Here is a 20,922-nt window from a genome sequence, read left to right as displayed (position 1 = left end):
AACTGAAAGGTTAACTATGACTAAAAAAGTAATGGTTTTTAGGAAAATTAAAACATCAGCATCTGTTATATATCTTCTTGGCATCTTTTCCCTTCTGCTTAATAATTACCTTTTAATGATAGATATACTAATAAAACTGTGGTCTCCACTTTCATTCTAGTATAATTTGTTTGATATGTTTGTATTAGAATTAGTGAAAACTTAAAATGTAGTTTACTTAGATTAATGAAATACTTTGCAAGATTGTGAAAATGATTTTAAATAGGATTTAATGATCATTCTGGAAACTATTATAACACAGTATCTCCACAAGAAGTCATAAAAAAAGGAAACATTAGAAAGGTTGTTAACAGCATTTATAATATATGTTGACTGTTTCTTTTCTTAGCCAATGCTTTACTTGCTGCTAAACTTGGTAGTAGTGGTATTGGAATACCTGGATCCACTGCAACAATCAATCCTACATTTGGTGGTTCCCCTCTTCGTGGAGTTGTGGGTCTAACAGGTCTTCCTCAATTGGTCCCATTTGGTGGTATGTCAGGACTTACAGGCTTCAATATAGTTAATCAGCTAGTTTCAGCAGCCCATGGTTTACAAGCCACAGTGTCAGCAAACCCAACAACTACCATAGCTAATAATGGAGTTAGCACAGCCATGACAAATGCAACTCCAGTAAGTGTCAGTGCTGCTGCTAATAGTCAACATAATGTTCAACAGGTAAGCTTTCTTAATAATAAACCTGCCATGTTTTGATAATTATCATTTTATTATTTCAACAAAGACAATTTTTTCAGAATTCGGGGTTGTGTTTTAGACTAAAAGCATCTGTCAGGTGTTTTATTTAGTTCCTGTTCTATAGGACACTGTTATTATGAAGAACAGCAATACCAAAAATACAATAAACAAATCAAAATAAACAAAATATGTTGACTAAATTTCCATTTCATACTATACTCATTTCACTTGTAATTTACTAACTTTAAATACTAGTAAAACAATATGTACAAATACTATTTGTTTATTATACATCACCACATACTGTACATTTGTTAACACTGAAATACATAAACCTCCTGATTAGTTTAAAGATCCTTTATAAGGAATACAAAATAAAATATGGATATACTTATTTACATTATAAATATTTTGTCTCAGTAAGAAAACTCATACAAGAGTAATCCTTAGGTTTAAAACAAGTATTCAGAGATGCTGGAAATGCTTGTCAATAAAATATATATATAAAAAATATAAAAAGTTAAATAGAGATAAAAAAGATACAAAACAAAATGAATACATGAAATACAAACTACAACAACTATAAGAAAACAAAGAGTTCTGTATCTTTTTTATTTTTTATGTGTTTTATAGTTGTTATCTGTAAGGACTTGTACTGGTTTGACATTTGCTTAAGATTACTTTTTGTTTTTGTTTCAATAAAAACTTCTTCAGAGCCTTTGGATTTCAGTTTTACAAGTGATGCATGTTATTACTTTCTTTTGTTTTTATTTTAAATGTTTTATTCTTCAAGTTTTACTTCTGTATACTGGTGAAAAAGTTTTGTTCAAACTTAATGTTTTTCTTACAAACATTCATTCTTAAAGACAAATGTAAAACACCTTTATTAGTAATAATCAGAACCAACCTTAGCTATAGGAACTTACTTGTATGTGGTTTCATCATGATAAATTCTGTGTTTCTACTTGAAGCTTAAAATCTTAAATTGAAATATAATCAAGTTTTGCCTAAATTGAAATATTTTACTCTTTGTGAGTTAAATTTTATAAGTTAGAGTCACTTACGTAATACACACAATTAAGTAATTATGATGTAGACAACAAAAAAGGAGCCCATTTTTACAATCATCTCTGTTTCCTGTAAGGCTATAATTTGGTACTGTATCCTCAATATTCATCATTATTTTGGAACATTTGAAGCATTTTGGTTTATGGATAATACAACTAAAAAAACTATAAGTTCTTGATAAAATTTGTGAACTGTAAAATGGTACCATAAGTGTTTTCTCTAGTTGTTCAGTAGAATCACCTACAGACTTATGGAATCTGTGAGTATCAGTTTCTATCCAATTCCATGCCTGATTGGAAAATAAATTGATCTTGAAGGAATAAATGCACTGTATATTTACCAGCATCTTTATTTGATCTGGATATCATTAATTAACAGTGTAGGATGGAATTTGTACTCTGATGTAATTCATGGTATGACAAGATTATGTAACTTGTTACACAAAGGAGAATATGTTAGAAAAATTCTTCTTGCACCCAGTCCATCTCACATAACACAAATATAAAAGTAGAATATAAATATTAGGAATTTACTTTAACAATAAGCTCAATATATATAAATATATAGAAAACATTTAAAGGAGTAGTAGTTTTCATTATGTTCTTATTCCTAGAGCTGACAGTCAAACATTGTTGAGCAGTCCGTGTAAAAAAAATCAATATAATAATATTATGGCATTAATTTAAATTTTTATATTAGCCTGTTGATGACTAATAGTTTGTGAATGACAGGGTATATATAGTTTTGTTGTGATATGTAGAGGTACACATTTTTAAATGCTGGCAGTTCTGAATTTTTCAAAACTTGTGTGGCTTCCTAGAAATTTTTCTCAAATTTTTTATTATTATTATTATTAAAGCAATAGAATGAATCAGCTAAAAAGGAAAAAAAAACATACTCATCCAGTAGTCAAAGTATAATAGTAAAACTTGTTGTCTTGGGCACTTTGTGATACAAGTTCAGGAAACATCTAGTCACCTCTCGTGTATTACTGATTTTTTTACGTGTCATTATAAGAAACCAACTTCTCAAATTCAAAACTCTTTTCTTAGTACTATAAAATATGAGTTCAGTTTTAGTAATTTTACAACTGTTCACAATTTCTTATGATATTTAGATTGTTTCTGTATTGTTTTATCAAAATAATGTACATAAACCATCATTCATAATAATTCTAAGAATTCCAAGTATTTCTTTATTGTCATCTTTTTCATTTTTAATGCAAATGAGTGTTAGCCTTTATCATTCATCAACTAATTTTTTTACATATTTTTTTTATATTCCTCTATCATTGTGCTTCATAATTCTTACCTGACCTTCAGCTATTGTGCTTTGATTGCATTTTCTAATATAATCTCATGTAAAAAATTTAACATGAAGACAGAAAGGATATAGCATGTGGAAAGAAGATTTTTTTAAACCCTTAAATGGCAGCCATCATCAATTGATCCTACTTCCTACAACATTCTTGCTGTTTAAGAGGTAAAGAGTGCCTGATAATATTTTCTCAAGGGTTTTAAAAGAGGTTAAAGATTGGATATGTGAGCTGCTTACTACTATTTTTTGTCAGTCCTCAAATAATGGGCAGGTACAAAAGGATTGGAAGTTAACTAATGTAACTCCTCTTTTTAAAGGAGGTGATAAAAACTGCCCTAGTAATTATAGAGACATTAGTGTTACATTAGTTGTACAAAAAGTTTTGGAAAGTCTGTTAAAAGATGCTTCGAAAAGTCATTTAACAAATTTTATAATTTTATTGGATAGTTAACATGGTTTCAGTAAGGGAAAAATCTTGCCTTACAAATCTTTTGATATTCTTTGAAAAGGTTACTGCTTATGTAGATGAGGATAAGAGTGTAGATTTGGTATATCTGGATTTTTAGAAAGCATTTGACAGGGTGCCACATAAAAGGCTTGTAAAAAATTATCTGTATAGATGTGGAGGATAATTTAGCAAATTGCATAGAAGAGTGGCTGGATGGAAGAAAGCAGAGGGTTGTTACAAATGGTCTTAGGACCTTTGCTCTTTATGATTTACATCAATGAGATAGATGAAGGAACAATCAATAAATTACTTAAATTTGCAGATGATATTATTGTCTAGGATGTCACTAGCTATGGAGAGGGTGCTGCTGATTTATAAAGGATTTAGACCATTTAGGGAGTTAGGTAAATAAATGGGATGGCTAATTAATTATATTAAATACAAGATAATGTATGAGAGTTAGCATAACTTGTATGGGAATAACCTTAACAATGTTCTGAAAGAAAGGAATCTTGGTGTAATTGTCGACCAGTCTATAAAGCCATCCAAACAGTGTGTTGTTGCTAATAGTAGGACAAATAGAATTTTAGGTTGTATTTACAGAAATATCAAATAAAAGTCTAAAGAGGTTATAATTTCATTGTACCTGTCATTGGTTAGGCCAGATTTGGAATATTGTTTTCAGTCTTGGGCCTCATATCTTAGGAAATACACTGAATTTTTGGAAATTGTTCAGAGAAGTGTTTCTAGAATGATGCCTAGGACAGAGATGTTGAAAGATCTCTTCTCTTAAACCGTTTTCTCATTAAAAAGAAAAAAAAAAAGAGAAGGGATCTGATTGAGGTGTTTAAGATGTTGATAGTGTTGATGCATAGTCTTTTTTTGTACTAAACAGCAAGAATAGTAAAACTAGGAGACACAAATACAAATTTTGGTGAGGTAGAAGTTATGTTCAGCTAAGTTTTATCTTTCTAACAGGGTGGTTGGCCTTTGGAATAGATTTCCTTCAAAAGTTGTAGAGCCAGTAAATTTAAGTGAGTTTAAAAAAAATTTGATAAGTATATGAATGATAAGAGCTGGCTTTAATAATATACATATATATATTTATTAATAGCTTTAGTTTAGTTTAGAGGATGAAAGAGCTGAGATGGACTAATAGGTCCCATTTTGTCCCAAAATGTTTTGTCATGTTTAATACATGCAGTGTAAGCTAGTGATTTTTTTTATCCTGATTCTATGTGGTGTATGTTTGTGAAGCTAAGATAGTGATTAGAGGAATAAAAGAACACATTATGATAAGAAGTATTTTTAAAACACATGTTAGTTTAAATTTTAACCATCATATATACTCTACTCTTTCCAAACCTTAACCTCAAAACAGTGGAGATATTCTTTACTATACAAGAAACAAATTTTTATTGGTTTAACTTTCTCAACCCTTACTGTTAACAATGAGCATTTCTTTTGTGTTGTTAATCTTAACAACAGTATCATTATTGCAGTTTTATATGTGTGTATATATATATATTTCTTCTCAAAGAAATCCTGACATTATAAACTTACAAACTATTTTAAATAACAACTAAAACTTAATAATAATAATTAAACACCTATATTCTTAACACAAAGATTATTTTGGCAACCACATGTGTTAGAGTGCAGCAAAAAGTTTATATCAAGAATAGGTCTGTCAAGTAAGCAACATTCATTAATCATGATTGCAATACATCCTCTGTTATCACAATCTACAAATTCTATATGAAACCCTTAATTGAATACTGATGCATGTCTGATTATTCCATGGCTAAATAATCTTTCAACAAACTCCAAAAATCATCTGTTCTGTACTCTGATCTCCTACATTAATAAAAGTAGTTTTTCTTTTACATTTCCACTAAGACTGTAAGTTAAAAAAAACACATATTTTTTTCTGTATTAGAGTTTATGAACCAACAACACTATTTCTCCTAAATTTATAGCATAAATACTATAAGACATTCAAATATCATTATTTTTAAAATAGTAAACAGTAAGTAATTTGAACTTTTTTTTTGCTGACAGTTGTACTGCAGTTGGTTAACTGACACAAATGACTCAAGAATTAGTTCATAATTTGTTTTTTAATTCATTTCATTATCATGTTTGCACCCTAAGGCATGAGAAACTATTTGCATTTCTATTAACAAGATGATGGCATTTATGAGTACATAATGAAGTACTACATTGTTAAATATAATTAGAAATACAACTTGTTATACTGTTGGTTTTTCTTTGATAACATATTTACCAAATTTCATACATTTTTCATATTCATATTTCCCCCCATTTTGTGCAAAGCAGTTAAACTACTGTAAAATGTCATTTTAATTTTTTGTCTCATTGTGTTATCTCAGGTAGCAAACCCAGGGTTGTCACAGCAGGTTGCCATGACACCTCAATTCATATTGGCAGCAGGGCAACCTATTCAGGGTATCCAAGGAGCTCAGTTGCTCATTCCCACATCTTCTGGTAAGAATTTATTATTGGTCAGTTTTTGTAATTGGTATTCACCTTTTTTCTTTATTTTAGAACAGAATATTTATGTATATGTAGTTTTCATTGTTTAAGGATTGATACATTAGGGACATTACTTCAATTCTTTAGTACTTAGCATTGTACTTTAAAAGTGAGATTTGTAAGAGAGTAATTAAACAGAATCAAATGTTTCAACAGGAATTGCAAACTGATGAGAATTATTTATATCACTTGGACCAGAATAACTCTTTCCAAACATTTTATTTACTTCATTTTAACTGTAGAATCAAAAATCAAAAATGTAATAAATTAACTACAAAGTATATGAGAAACATTAGTTAGCTTTCTTTTTTTATTGGTAAGAGCAAAGTGACATTTTGAAATAATGGTCATTCATAAAAAATGAATAAAATAAAAGCAGTAGCACTGTATTTAAATTTTCACAAGTTATATCAACACTTTTAAATTAACTTGTGTCACTTTTGAAAATTACACTTAGTAATTTTTAAATTTGATAAATCTTTAAAGAAAGAAATTTAATAATGTGTTTGCATTTTAAAAAGCATGTTATATATGTATTTCTTAGCTAATTTAAGAGATGTTTATAAGAGTTTAACAAAAATTTAACCTTCAATTTCTTTTGTTTTGAAATTAACCATTTTAACTTGGATCAGTTTTTGAAATGCTTAAAATTTTGAAATGGATCATATTTCTATCATCAGGGATCAAGGTATTATTTTACTTTTTGATAATAACTGATATTGTTCTATAGGTGTTGCAATTCAGCAGTTGATTACAATTCCAGTGTCTCAGTATGCTGGAAACCAGCTGGTGCAGATGATAACAACCAATGGACAAATTTTTACAACAACCCTGGCAAACTTACAATCACTGTCCCAACCATATCAGATCCCAGGCATTTCTCCAGCAAATTCTGCAGGTTAAAATTGAGTCATTTTCACTATCAGTTTTTATCTAATTATTGGATAAAATATTCTAAGAATTTAAATTATTCTTTTATCATTTTAGAACATATTTCAGACATGTTAAAAATATGTAATTTGAATGTCGAGTTACAATTAAGTAAATATTTTATCACAAATATTTATTTTACTAACCAGTACTTCTAAAGATTTATTTTTTTTAAATATTTATCACACTTGAATTCTCAATTTAAAGGATCCTCAAATCTACAACCACAGTCGATGATAACTGCAGGAAATTTGACTAATCTTATACCTCAGCTACTGACCAATGCATCTGGACAAGTTGTAGCTGTTGGGCCACAGGTACTACTTTTTCTATCTGTTATGATTGTATTAGTTTGTTGAATCTTATGGGCTTTTTCTGCAAGGGAATTATTTTCCTTTGAGTTGTTAGACAGAATCTAGGGTTGTGTTGGTTCTGACTTCTGTGAAAATATGATTTGTGAAAGTATTTAATTTAGTGAGGAAAACAAACTTTTATTGGCTGAATAATACAAACTTAAATTCTATGACTTGTATAGTCCAGAATGGGCCTTTTTATATTGATAGGGGAAAAGTGAAATGACTGAATGGTTTAACTGGTTAATTGGTGCTTTTTCAGTGGTATCTCTGGGTTAATTCTAAACTGTAGTTTATGTAAGCATGTACCTTTTCATTTATATAGTTGAAGAACTAATTTCAAACCTTGATTGTCACTGGTTGTGACATCCTTTAAAATATTTGAAAATTGGTACTAAATTAACAATTCTTAAGGTTAACTTTGTAGGTTCAAAGATAGGCCTTGTTAATAAAAGAGGAGGAGAGTAACAGAGCAAATTATTATTCTAGTTAATAAAAAGTGTTTTAGTTTTACTAGTTATTTCTTTAACATTTTAGCATTGTTTAGGTGTTTACTAAAAGGGATCTGATTAGTAAAATATATTTAGTTTTGTTTATTCTGAAAGGTTTTGATTAACTCAAGAACTGTGGTCCAGTCATTCAGAAAATTATCTTTTTTTTGTTGCTAATTGTTGAAAATATTTCATAAACATATGGTTATCAATTTATCATTGATTTTAAGTACACTGCCTGCTTATTATAGAGACTTGTCAATTACCATTGTAATGGCTAATTCAAAAACTAGAAACATAGTCAATAAGCTGCAAGTGTACTTGACTTATTATTTACAATGTTTTTTTTCATTTGGTTTCAATATGAAAAGCACAGTTAAAGAAAAAATATCTTGCAGCTTATATATCATTAATTTTATTTTTTATCTTAGTTCTGTTTTATGTACCTTGTTTAAATTTAAGGACAAGGTTTGGGTATTAAAATATGTCTGTGTTTTTTAAACAAACTACTTCTGTTTGCTATTAGTAGGTTTACATTGTTACCATGGTTTGTTTTTTACACTATAATTGCCAATGTATAAGATATCACTTTTTACTCTTAACAAAAGTAATGTCCTAGACTTGTTTGACAATAGAGAGTATCCTAAAGAGTACCATAAAGAAATACACTTAATTTTCTCTAAAAATCCAAGGCCTTCTTATACATCGAATCCTCTTATATATTAATAAATATGGTATGTATGTTTGAAAGAACACCTTGATCCACATACTTGAGATTGGTTACTTATCTACCATTATTACAACTAGCTTCTTCATAACTGGTAGTGTTTGATTTTATTTATGAAAAAAGTTTTTGTATAAAAAATTGCTCATCACACAGCACTTGAAGCCAAGTTTGAACACAAGTCATTCTTCATTTTTACTGTGTTAGTTGTAAAATTATTTTACTCACAAGACAAGAAACTGAAGTGATTTCTGATAGCAGTAAAAGTATTTTAACAAATACTTACGTTTTTGGTCCATATGGTTCAAAGAATTTTGATAATGATCAAAAGACATTCTCAGTAGTAGATTGTAATATTTATCTTAACTGAAAAGTTGTTAATGTGCAGTCTACTTGCCAGAAATTTGTGTTGTAAATCAGAGTAATAAGTCTGACCTCTAAGACAACCTAACAGATTAAACAAAACATAATTGAAGCTATATTGATTTTTTACTATATAGGTTTTTACTCAGCCTGTTATTCCACCAAATCAGTCTACAGCTAATCTTGTCCAAATGGCTCCACAGTTGGCAGCACAACTGCAGCAACAACAGTTTCTCCAACAGCAACAACTACTCTCAGTACAGGAAGAGAAGCAAATCTCACCACAAAACAGTAATCAGCCAATTGCATTAGTGTCCAAATCACAGGTGAGATGAGATGAAAATATAGAAACAGACAAATTAAGAGTCAGACATTATTGTGTAGTTACTGCTTATTCTCAAATATTTAAATAAAACTGCAAGGAAGAAACATTATTAAATTTGTCATTACTGTGATACCAGGCATCATATTTCTCATTTTTTCAAGGAGTGAAAGTTTACAGGAATGATATAAATACAAAAAATGTTGAAACTTTTCAAATTATTTTAGTTTTTAATAGATTTAGTATTTCCACATTATTTTTAAAGCAACAGTTTTATTTTATAAACAAGATAACAGTTTGCCTCAAACTGTAACACAACATTGATAAACTCTATCACTATTACTTAGCCTTATTTTATAGCTATTTTATAAATGGCAACTTTTCATTATACAAAGTAGATGTATATATATGTGTGTATTCTCAAGTGAAACTGATTTTTCTAAAAAGGTGACCAGATATGTCTGAAAAATAAAAAAAGATTTGACAAAATATTTAATGTGAAGCACAGTGAAGTTTGTTTTGAATTTCGTGCAAAGCTACTCAAGGGCTATCTGCACAGCATAGTGGAGAATCTTTATTCAAATTCAACACGAAAAACAGTGTGTATTTATATGATACTCACTTTTATTATAGAGCAAAATTGAAAACTATTTCTCTTTTGAGGTTTTATTTCCAGAATGACTTGTACCACCCACTTTATTGGTCATTTCTGTTCAAACATATATGAGGACATAACTTCAAGGTATCACCTGAATGCCAACAGAACAAATGGCTGTCTAACTTCACATACCATGCAGCTATCTTTCTCACAGAAAGACAAAAGATGTTATCTTTGGTTATCTATAGCAGTAGACATTTAACAGCACAAATGAAACTGCACAGATACATACATAAATTAAAATGAAAATATAAAACCTTTTGTGAAAAGTATATTAAAAAGTATTACACAAGTATTGCACAAACATGACATTTGTAATAAATGGTTTAATTTCCATTAAACAAAATTTTTAAAGTTTGGACATTATAGATTCCCATAAAATTGTAACCAGTTTAAAGTGCTCTTATGCTTTATCTCTCTAATCTCTAATTTTTTTCTGTCTTTTTTTGACATTTTAAAACTTCAGTCTATCATTAACAAGAACAGGAGCCTATTTTGTTCACATATGCAGCACATTTCTTAGATTACTATCATATAAAATAGATTATAATATACAAATTTTAAAAATAAATTTTATTTTGTGAAAATATTAAATGGTGGAGCTATCTACACACTATTGATCTCATTTATTTGAATTTAGTGTGATTAATATGTCTTCAGCTTTTCATGTTCAATATGTTAAAGTTTTTTGAATTCAATATTTTACTAATACACTAAAATTCATCAAAAGTTCAGTGTTTTGAATAATGGTAATTCATTGAAATAATGAGAATATAAAATACCTGCTTATTACATACCAAAATGTGTTATGTTAAAATGAACAGTTTCATAATTCAGTAGTTTTTCAAGATAATACATATAAGTTATTGATACAGATTAATTTTTATTGCTTTTATCTTAGTTGCTATATTAAACTGCATAAATCATACAAGCTCTACATTATTTGTGTTATTTTGAGCATTTTTAGACAAAATCATTCTGCTTGTTTTGCAGTTATTTTTATTATTTGAACTTGAATATTCCTTCACTGAAATTGTGTTTTGTTGATAATCTATTTGACTGTTGTAAAGTTAGGCTTTCCTGCAAAACACTGCTTAACATATCATGATTAACACATATTATGGATACATAAACTATACTATGTGCTGTTTACTTGTACATGTTCATAAAGGGGCACATATTGATTCAAATTGCACTTCAAATCTTTATTTTCATTAGTCATTTTGGTACTTCCTCTCTTAAGCCATTGTAAAATCTGTCTAAACAAATACTATTTTTACAACTACAATGTTCATTGTGATGTGGCTCACTGATGGCTCAGTAATAAACCAGAATGTTGCTAGTGCTAAAATTGAAGTGGTGAACATAGCACAGTTAGCCATTGCACATCTTTGCAATTAAGAAAAAAGTAATTGCAAATTATTTATGTAATTAGATATCAAGCATAAATCAAATGTTTTATGTAATTGACATAATTTACTTAAAATGCATTGCTAATAGTTGTTACCTGGCATCTTTTAGTTTGTTAAGTAAATTATATTTATTGCAGCCTTCAGCAATTACCATAACTCCTAGTTCACAAGCATTAGGAAACCAACAGCCAACATCTCAACTTTCACTGAATCAGGTTACCATGGTGACAGCTCATCTAGCTGCTCAGGCAAAACACAGTTCTTCTGTACAAGTGAGTGTCAAATAAAAATCAAATTAAACTGATGTTTAAGACAGATTGTTAAAGAATAATGCTAGCCTATCTAATTCAATCTTTCTGAAATAATTTTAAAAAACAATTTATATATGATGTACTGGAATAAATTTGAATATCTATCATTATTTTTGCTTTTATTTTTTGGGTTTTCTCTGTCCATTGCACAATTTTGGAGGGATATTTGAATCTGTGATTTTATACAACAACAACATTTCTGTCTAAGGTTAAAAGTGTTAATTTATTCTTAGAGTTTAGACATTACTTAAACAAATACATTCATAGCAAAAAAACAAACTGAAATGTTGGATGTGTGTTTATTATTAAGGTTATAATTTGTTTTATTTCAAGTAACAATGGTTTAAAATGGCCAAGCGTTTGATTTAGAGCTAGGGGAGCTATCTTCTGTTAGAATGTTAATCTTCAAGAAAGCAGGATACAAGTAACAACAAAAACATCTGAGGTCAAATAACTTAAGAAAATGAAAAGAATAACTGGATAGGTTAGTCACAGTCATAGTTTAAAAAATACTTAAGCAATACAGCATCACATTTTTACTGAAGAAAAAGCATGGAAACTCTACATCATTTCATTTCAAAAACTCATTTACATCCTCATAAATGTACTTATACTTCCCATCATTTAGGCCCCTCACAAAGGTCTTTTCTATCTTGTTTTTTGCTTTCAGACATTAGTTATTCTTGAGGTTTATTCTTTACATTTCTCTGTTTTTGTTTTTATCATTTATTTCATTTGGGGCAGGAGGTGTGTCCCTTATAGTTCTCCATATTTAATTATATCCTGGAAGACTGTACAACTTTTAATATCCACAAAAGTAACTTACTTTTCTCTCTTTTTATTTTTCCTATTTTTTAAGGAAATATTCATTTTTTGTAGTACACATTTGTTTGGCTGTATTTGTTACTTCAGTTTCTTGAGATTTCACATACAAAATAACCTGACCATCTTATTAACGTATAAAATTTAGTTTCCTAAGCAAGAAGACTGAATGTATAATTTTCCTTCTTAAATATATTAATGCAAAACTATAAGCTTTAAGTGAATAATCATACTTATGTTGCTGCTGATGTTTAGTTTTATACCTCTGCAATGTATGCTGTTACAAAAGAAACTTTTTTTGTTAACTGTTGTTGTTGTTTTGAATTAAATGCAAAGTTACACAATGGGCTATCTGTGCTTTACCCATCATAGGTAAACCTAGTATTCAGCATTGTAAGTCCACAGACATACTACTGTGCCACTGGGAATTTTCATGTTAGTTGATTTAAGCATGTATATAGTCAGAACACATGTAAACATGCCAAAACATTTCTTTCTTTTCTAAGGTTTTTTTATATTTGATTTATAACATGCAGAATAATTTAAATATAAATAATGACCTCAAGAAAAATATTTTCAAATATTAATATAAACATAATAAACTCAGAATATTTTAATGCATTTAATAATCATATCCCAAAATGCCAAAATTATTTCTTGTTTTTTTCAGTACCTGTGTCTTTCAATTAATATCTTTTTATGTATAGACTGTCTTTTGAAATGGTGTCATGTGGAATATAATTGGCTTTGTGGTATTTATACTGTAGACAATGGCTCAACATTTGTCTCCAACACAAGATACCCCTCTCACTCATGCATCACAAGAAACTGTCAGAGGGGGGAATACCTTCACCAGTAGATGGCACTCCAACTATTGCCTCACTTCAAGCTTCAAGTATGTTTGGTCACAATACAGGCTAGTATTTTTTTATTCTTTTTCTTTATGGAATATGAATTTTTCATAGGATACATATATGTTAAGAATCTTAATTTGAATTGTGTAATGATTGCAAGTAGTACTATGAATGAATATAACATTAAAGGACGACAACAGACCTTTTTGTCTATGTAGGCTATTCTATCCCTTAAATTAAACTAAACACTGAAATTCAGCTATTTCTATTCAAATACTTATCAAGCTTTTCCCTAAACTTCCTTAAATTACAATATCTACTACACCTGAAGATAATTTATTTCAAAGTTCAACCACACTTTTAGAAAAAATAAAACTGTCTTAATTGAAAATGACTCCTGCCCTACCAGGATTTAAATTTGTGTCCCCATGTCTTACCATTCCCATAATTAAATATGAAAAAAAAATCAACACTATCAATTTTCTTATCAATCTTAAATATCTAAATTAGATCCCTTCTAATTTTTTTTTTGAAGAGGAAACAAGTTCAAAAATCTTCACCTATTCTTGTGTGACAACCTTTACATCCAAGTTCTCATCTTAGTAGCCCTCCTGTGAAAAAATTTCAAATTTTAGTATACTTTTTAAGATAAAAAACCAAAGACTGACACAGTGCTTCAAATGTGGATTAACCAGTGACATTATAACCTCTTTAGGTGTGTAAGCCTCCTTAGACATTATAGTTCTCTTTAAAAATTATGCCCTAAAAGCAACATATATTTTGTAATTCAAAACAGTAAGTCATGTGAGTACTGTATTATATCCTCTTTAAATGTGAGCTCAATGACTTATTGCAGATATATGAAATGAATTTTTTTTTACTTATCTTTATGTACAAACTTGAAAGATAATAAGCTTTCAGTTATATTTTTTAAAGACAAAATAAACAGCTGTCTATATCTAATTAATCTTTCATCCTATTGTGTAATAAGTTTGACATTTCTTACTTTCTGAGGAGAAACATATAATTAAGTTAAAAAAAGAAAGAAAAACATTGACCTTATATGGAATACAAACCATTTCATTGCATTTTTTCTACAAAATGGGTAATTTGTTGTTTTAGCCATTGCTTATTTTTTAGCTGGTGAACCATGTGATTCAAAACTATTTAAACAGTTGCTTTAAAAACGTCATAACCAGATGAGAGTTTGTTTTTTATTATAAATGTGAATTTTACTTTAAAACACTAATACTTCCAAATGGTACTGGAAAACATGTTACTCTGAATAAAGTTTCTGTGGATATTTACAGAACTGATCTAAAAGTAGGGTTTGCCAAAAAAGTTTCAGATGAACCAAGCTCTTAATGTGGTTAGATGTCATTCACTTACTGTCTCTTCATATTCTATTTGCTACTTACAAAAGTCCATGTCAAGATTTAGTAGAAACACTAAACATTGGTTGGAGTTTTGAAACAAAATACAAGGTTTTGATAATTTTTTTTTCATCTTCAAGTGAAGGTTTCACAACCACACTAATATTTGAAATAAGCGTGTGTGTTTTTCTTATAGCAAAGCAACATCGGGCTATCTGCTCAGCCCACCAGGGGAATCGAACCTCTGATTTTAGCGTTGTAATCCGGAGATATACCGCTGTACTAGCGTGGGGCGAACAATTTCTCAGCCCATCGAGGGGAATCGAACCCCTGATTTTAGCGTGTAAATCCTGAGACATACCACTGTACTAGCGGGGGGGCATGAAATAAGCACTGAAATTATTCACAATTTCACAGTGTAAACAAAAGAAATATAATCTAAGATAAACAAAATAATGAAAACTATATTCTGTGAAAAATAGCATGTCACAAACAAGCTTTTAAAGAATTCTAGAACATAAGTCTGCGTTTATTCAAATATTTAGTAAAGGTGTTTAATTGGAATGTTTTTTAATATTAGCAAATAAGGTACTGTAAGCAGTTATGTTCAAAAAACAATCCCTTAATCACTTCTTATGTGAAAGTTTTTTAACTTTTGAAAGTGATTTATGTGTAATTTTTATTTACTTATTATTCCTTTTGTAAAAGTGAATAAATTAGATAATTGTTTCACAATTTATGTACTGTATAGCACCATTATAATTTTAAGTGCAGTATATCATCCCATATATTATAATGTAAATGATTTTGTCATGACTATTCTGAATACAACTTATGTTTTGTGATATTCAGAAATATTTTGTTATTATAAATTGCAAAAAGCATTTTGTTTTAGTTAAGAAACAATTTTGATTTCTCTAAATTTCTTTTTAAGAAGTCACTTTTCTTAAAATCAGATAAATATAATACTAGAATATTGTGGTGATACTCACAGATATACTTTATAATTACCCACTGAATTAACAGTGTTGGTTTTAGACCTTAATTTTGTGAATCAAAAACTTTTATACAAATGTTTTTTTCATCATTGGTTCTAGCTAAGATCTTAAACAAATTAAGTGTGAGGACTATATCATACTCTTCTAGGGCATGTTCAACCATACTGAATTTGATGGGTGATATAAAATTTCAGTGTTATTTTTATATGTATAGGTAGTTACCTTTTGGTAAACCCAATATAACCTCAACTATTTATAAATTAACTTGTCCATGATAATTGCAAGAAAGAAATATGTTCTATAAATTTAAAAGATAATTGTAGGTAACAGTTAGATTTGAAAACACATGTTAATTATATTTGTCGATATGCCTTACTAGTGATCTGTTTCAGTTGATTCTTTATGACTGAAGAATACATAAAAGGTAGACAAATAATTGCAGGTTTATGTAGATACTTTAACTGGAATAATATTAAACAAATTCCTCTGATTTAAGTATTCAAAAACTTCAAATAGATAACATAATTTTATACAAGAAAATATTTGATGTTAATAAATTCATTGTGCATAATTTCATATATATTACATATTCTAAACATATAATAAACTAAGTCTAACTAAGTTCTTTTTATAAATGTATAGAATAAAACTTTCAGAATTCAAGTATAAATCTGTAAATGTCTTTTTATGATATATTTCGCATTGGAACTCTCAACTTTTGTTACAAATTAGTTTGTCCAAAAAAAGAAATTTATTATTTTGTTGAAGTTCTACAGTAAACTTTACTATATCTGTTGTTTAGTTACAGTAAAAAATGTACATGCTTGATCAGAACTCCTAAAAATAGTAAAAGTGTCATCTACATATCTGCAGTAGGAAGAGATTTGAACTGTTGAGAATGATTTTCCAGCCTTTTTTTTTTTTGACATAGGAACAAGTTGGCTAAGAGTCTTGAGCTCTTTAGCAACTACATCACTCTTATCATAAGGCTGTTCAACATAGTTCTCGCATCTATATTGTATAAAATCTTAACTAGGACTAGTGATGAAACCTTTCTCTATATAAAACAAGTGCCTCTAATTCACAAAGTTAGGCCCAAAATCAACACTACTGAATGAGCAGGTAGTCTGTTCTTAAGGTTATAAAATGTAAACTTTGTCCTTTATCATTGTTTTCATTTGATAATAAATCACTTTGATTAAACAAAAATAAAATGGAAGTATAAGTTGTCTAGTTATGTTAAATGTCCAATAAATCAACTGATAAAAATATTTTATAGCTATTTACATTTGGTATGTGTGACTTCCAATAACGTTTCTTCCCATTCACAGTAAATGAAAAGATTAGTAATTAAAGTAATAATAAGCAGAGATTTTCATTGAAGTTTATATTTGCAGAAACTATCAATAACCAAACATCAAATATAGTTGATGGAATCAATCTAGAAGAAATCAAAGAGTTTGCCAAAGCTTTCAAAATTCGACGTTTATCTCTTGGTTTAACACAAACTCAAGTTGGACAAGCTTTAAGTGCAACAGAAGGCCCTTCCTATAGTCAAAGTGCCATCTGTAGGTAAATATACATTTAAAGCATTTCACTGTTGTGTGAATAGGTAAAATATTCTCCTTAATGGCAGGTTTATGTTTAGATATACAATAAATCACAAAAAGGCACATGATGTACATTTCTTATCAAAAACTCGAAGCTAGTAAATTTGGGGATGCTTGAAAGCGAATACCATTTTTTCATGGTGTTACAAGATTTCTAATACACTTGACAGTGACCTACAGTGGAGTTGGATATACACATCAGTGAATATGTTGAAAAAATAAAAAAATATATATAATCTAACAAAATATTAGCATGTTCATATTTCTTTTACATACTTAACTAAGGAAATCCTGCAATGAAAAATAGGCATAAGAAATTTATCTTCCATACTGAGAAGAGAAATTCTTTATTGTATCACTTTAATTAAGTGTAAGTCTGCTCTTTTTATTTTTAAATTCTTTATTTTTTCTACCATTCTAGTGGTTATAGATTATTTTTTCATTTTTAGGGTCTTCCTCAACTCACTTCTTTCTCAGCTTTTGATGGGCTGAGATCAGGTTTTGATTCTAAACTTGATAAACCAATTCTCCTTTTTATGATCTTTGAACAAAAATACAACACTATTACTTTCTTTTGTAAACTCTCTTGAACCACAAATATTTTAGTTTTCTCCTCTGATAGGATAACTAACTGTTGTAATGTAATTAAACAGAAGTATTTGCAAACTCCATTTGTCAGATTTGAAAAACTGGACATAACACCAAAGAGTGCTCAAAAAATCAAACCTGTTCTTGAGAAATGGATGAAAGAAGCAGAAGAGAGGTATAAAAATGGAGACCACAACTTGACTGAATTCATTGGAAGTGAACCAAGTAAGAAACGGAAGAGAAGAACATCCTTCACACCTGCAGCACTTGATATACTTAACCAGTTTTTTGAGAAAAATACCCATCCTTCAGGTTGGTTATTTTAAGGATAAATTAACACCAACATGTTACACAGATACAATGTGACTTTTTAAGTTTTCAAAATAAGCATTTGGTTGGAAGATAAGATCATGTAAACACAAGTGTCCACCAATTTTAAAGAATGGATTGGGAGTTTCTTTCAGGATTATATGCTCATATACCAAGAGGAAGCTCAACTTTTTTTATCAGTTAATTTCTGTTATTGTTATCTTTCTAAGACAAAAAAAAACAGTAACAAAGAAATAACTTTCCCTTTTGGTGTGTTAAGTATTATTGATTTAATAGTTATATTTGTTATTAGTTAAGCACAAAACTACACAATTGGCTATCTGTGCTCTGCCCACTATAAGTATTGAAACCTGGTTTGTAGCATTGTAAGTCTGCAGACATATCACTGTGCCACTGGAGGGTAGATTTAATAGACCACAAAACTTCATCATTGTAGGTTAGAAATCATAATATTCTATATTAAATGTTTCTAAATACTAAAGTGATTTTTACCCAAATATTTAGTTTTAGCATGCTTTTATTACAGTGTTATCATTATTTTCTGAATTTTACAAATTTTGATAGAAGTTTCAAACATTTTTACAGGAGTTGAAATGACAGAATTAGCTGAGCAGTTGAACTATGAAAGGGAAGTAGTTCGAGTGTGGTTCTGTAACAAACGACAAGCCCTGAAAAATACAATCAAGAAACTGAAAGGAGGAACCTGATTTCACTTCTGTCATCTCAGTATACCTATTGTAAAGTTCATCAGTCATTTCTTGAAAATGCTCTGTAAATTAAAGAACTGGATGCTCATTCAGAGGATAAACTACTTAATCAAGCTGGCATTCTTTTTATGATGAATGTCTCAGTAGCTTAATTTCTTCCTAATTACAGGTGTCTAGACTGTGTTGTGGATCAGCTCAATTTTATACTTAAAAACAAAACGAAATAAATATTATTAATAAAATACTGTAAATAATTAGCTTAATGTGTTTTAAAAAGCATTCACTAAATCAATGTGGAAATACAAATCTTTTTTTCTTCAACAACCATAGAACGGTAAACAAACACTGAGAATCAAGATTCAAGCAACTAATGTAAAGGAAACATACACTCTCATTAAAAAGGAAGAGTTTATATTATCATTACATTGGGAGGCACATTTCACATCTTGACTTGGCTGCAAATATTCTGGAGTTGCTTTTTTTTATATGTTTCTTATTTATGTATTAATTTTAATGTTTTAGAATGTTTTTTAATGTATTAATCAAATACACACATAAGAAACAGATATTATATGCTCTTCAAAAAGCTATTAAGATCATGCTACTAGTGTTTGCAAGGAGTTACTATGAATTTAAAATTGAAAATAAAATGTACAAGTTAAAGAAATCTGTATTTCTTTTTTTTTCCTGTAAAATTTCTACTATTGGTCTACATATTACATAATATTGTGACGTTGCTTTCGTTGATGTTTTTTCACCTACTAATTTACTACACCTTAGGTCACAAAAGTTTCACTTATTTTATATAAAAGTTACATCACATTTTTTCAGGGACATTTTGCTTTTATTTATAAATAATTAAAGTAATTTAAACAAAATATTATTATGTCAGTTTGCTCCATCATTTTACAATGGGTTATTTACTCTTTTTAAAAATATATTTGACTCATGTTTTAATGCTCATTTTCTATAGTATGTTATATGATGCTCTGTGTTGTATTTCTGAATCTGTCAGCTGGTCAGTTAATAAATATTCTAAAAAAGCTTTATATGGGAAATATTTAAGGTCAGTTTAGTCCTCCTTATCTACTAAAGTTTTTCTAGAGCTCATTAACTTTCAGTCCCTGAAACACTAATGTACAAGAGAATTATCTGTTTGTAGTAAACGAAATTATTTGATGCAGTTCATCAGACAATGCTGTATAGGACAATTGTCCATTAATATTAGCTCAAATAAGTGATACAATTCCTCAGACACCACTGTATAACAAAATCACCTGTTAGCATCACATAAAATTATTTGATGCATGTATTTTAAAATGAAATCATATTGATTTCAATCTTTTTCATTTTATTTCCTTTGCAAAAGAACATGTATTGATCATTTAATGACGTAATATTATGGATTGACCATCACTGCCATGCAAAGGGGAATTTTTCAAGCTTGCAACCATAGCTTATTTCTTGTACAATAATACAAAGTTCTGACATTTTATCATAAATAAACTAAGTTTAATATATTATACATTAATTTAGATAAAGGAAATAGTATACCATTTCATATACTTTGTGAAACCTACTCATACCCTAACTACAGAATTATGGAGATTATTCAAGACAGTGATTTGTTTTAATTAATTTGTACCTTATATTTTACAACATAGTTTTGTTCAATTATGTACTTACTGTACTAATACCATGGATTTATTATTACCTCATTACTAAACAGTTTCCACAGTACAATAAGAACACAACTCTACGATTAAGATTAAATTCCTTTACTTTCTGTCCTCTGTCATCTGTATTGAGGATTTTTATTTAACCTAGATGTGCCTCAAAACCCAAAGAACAGAGGATTTATAGATAAATACTCATTAACATCTGTGCATTATTTGAGATTATTTTTTCATCTGTTAGTAGTTATATGATTTTTATTTAAGCTTCCTGCTGTT

General features: G+C 28.9%; 1 protein-coding gene across 1 annotated transcript in view; it reads left to right on the top strand.

Annotated features, from left to right (window-relative positions):
- Window positions 1-19,637, top strand: part of LOC143247909 (uncharacterized) — a 106,495-nt gene extending 86,858 nt beyond the window's left edge. The window contains exons 5-14 of the mRNA XM_076496458.1: window positions 389-717; window positions 5,962-6,076; window positions 6,855-7,022; window positions 7,262-7,371; window positions 9,123-9,311; window positions 11,515-11,649; window positions 13,278-13,430; window positions 17,120-17,307; window positions 18,025-18,245; window positions 18,849-19,637. Coding sequence (XP_076352573.1) covers window positions 389-717; window positions 5,962-6,076; window positions 6,855-7,022; window positions 7,262-7,371; window positions 9,123-9,311; window positions 11,515-11,649; window positions 13,278-13,430; window positions 17,120-17,307; window positions 18,025-18,245; window positions 18,849-18,970 — 1,730 coding nt within the window. The 3' untranslated portion in view covers window positions 18,971-19,637. The remainder of the gene's footprint in view (window positions 1-388; window positions 718-5,961; window positions 6,077-6,854; window positions 7,023-7,261; window positions 7,372-9,122; window positions 9,312-11,514; window positions 11,650-13,277; window positions 13,431-17,119; window positions 17,308-18,024; window positions 18,246-18,848) is intronic.
- Window positions 19,638-20,922: the final 1,285 nt, after the last annotated feature.

The sequence above is a fragment of the Tachypleus tridentatus genome, chromosome 3, assembly GCF_004210375.1.
Source record: "Tachypleus tridentatus isolate NWPU-2018 chromosome 3, ASM421037v1, whole genome shotgun sequence".
Taxonomy (NCBI): Eukaryota; Metazoa; Arthropoda; class Merostomata; order Xiphosura; family Limulidae; genus Tachypleus; species Tachypleus tridentatus.
The sequence above is the reverse complement of the archived record's forward strand: the minus strand, read 5'-3'. Positions and strand labels throughout refer to the sequence as shown.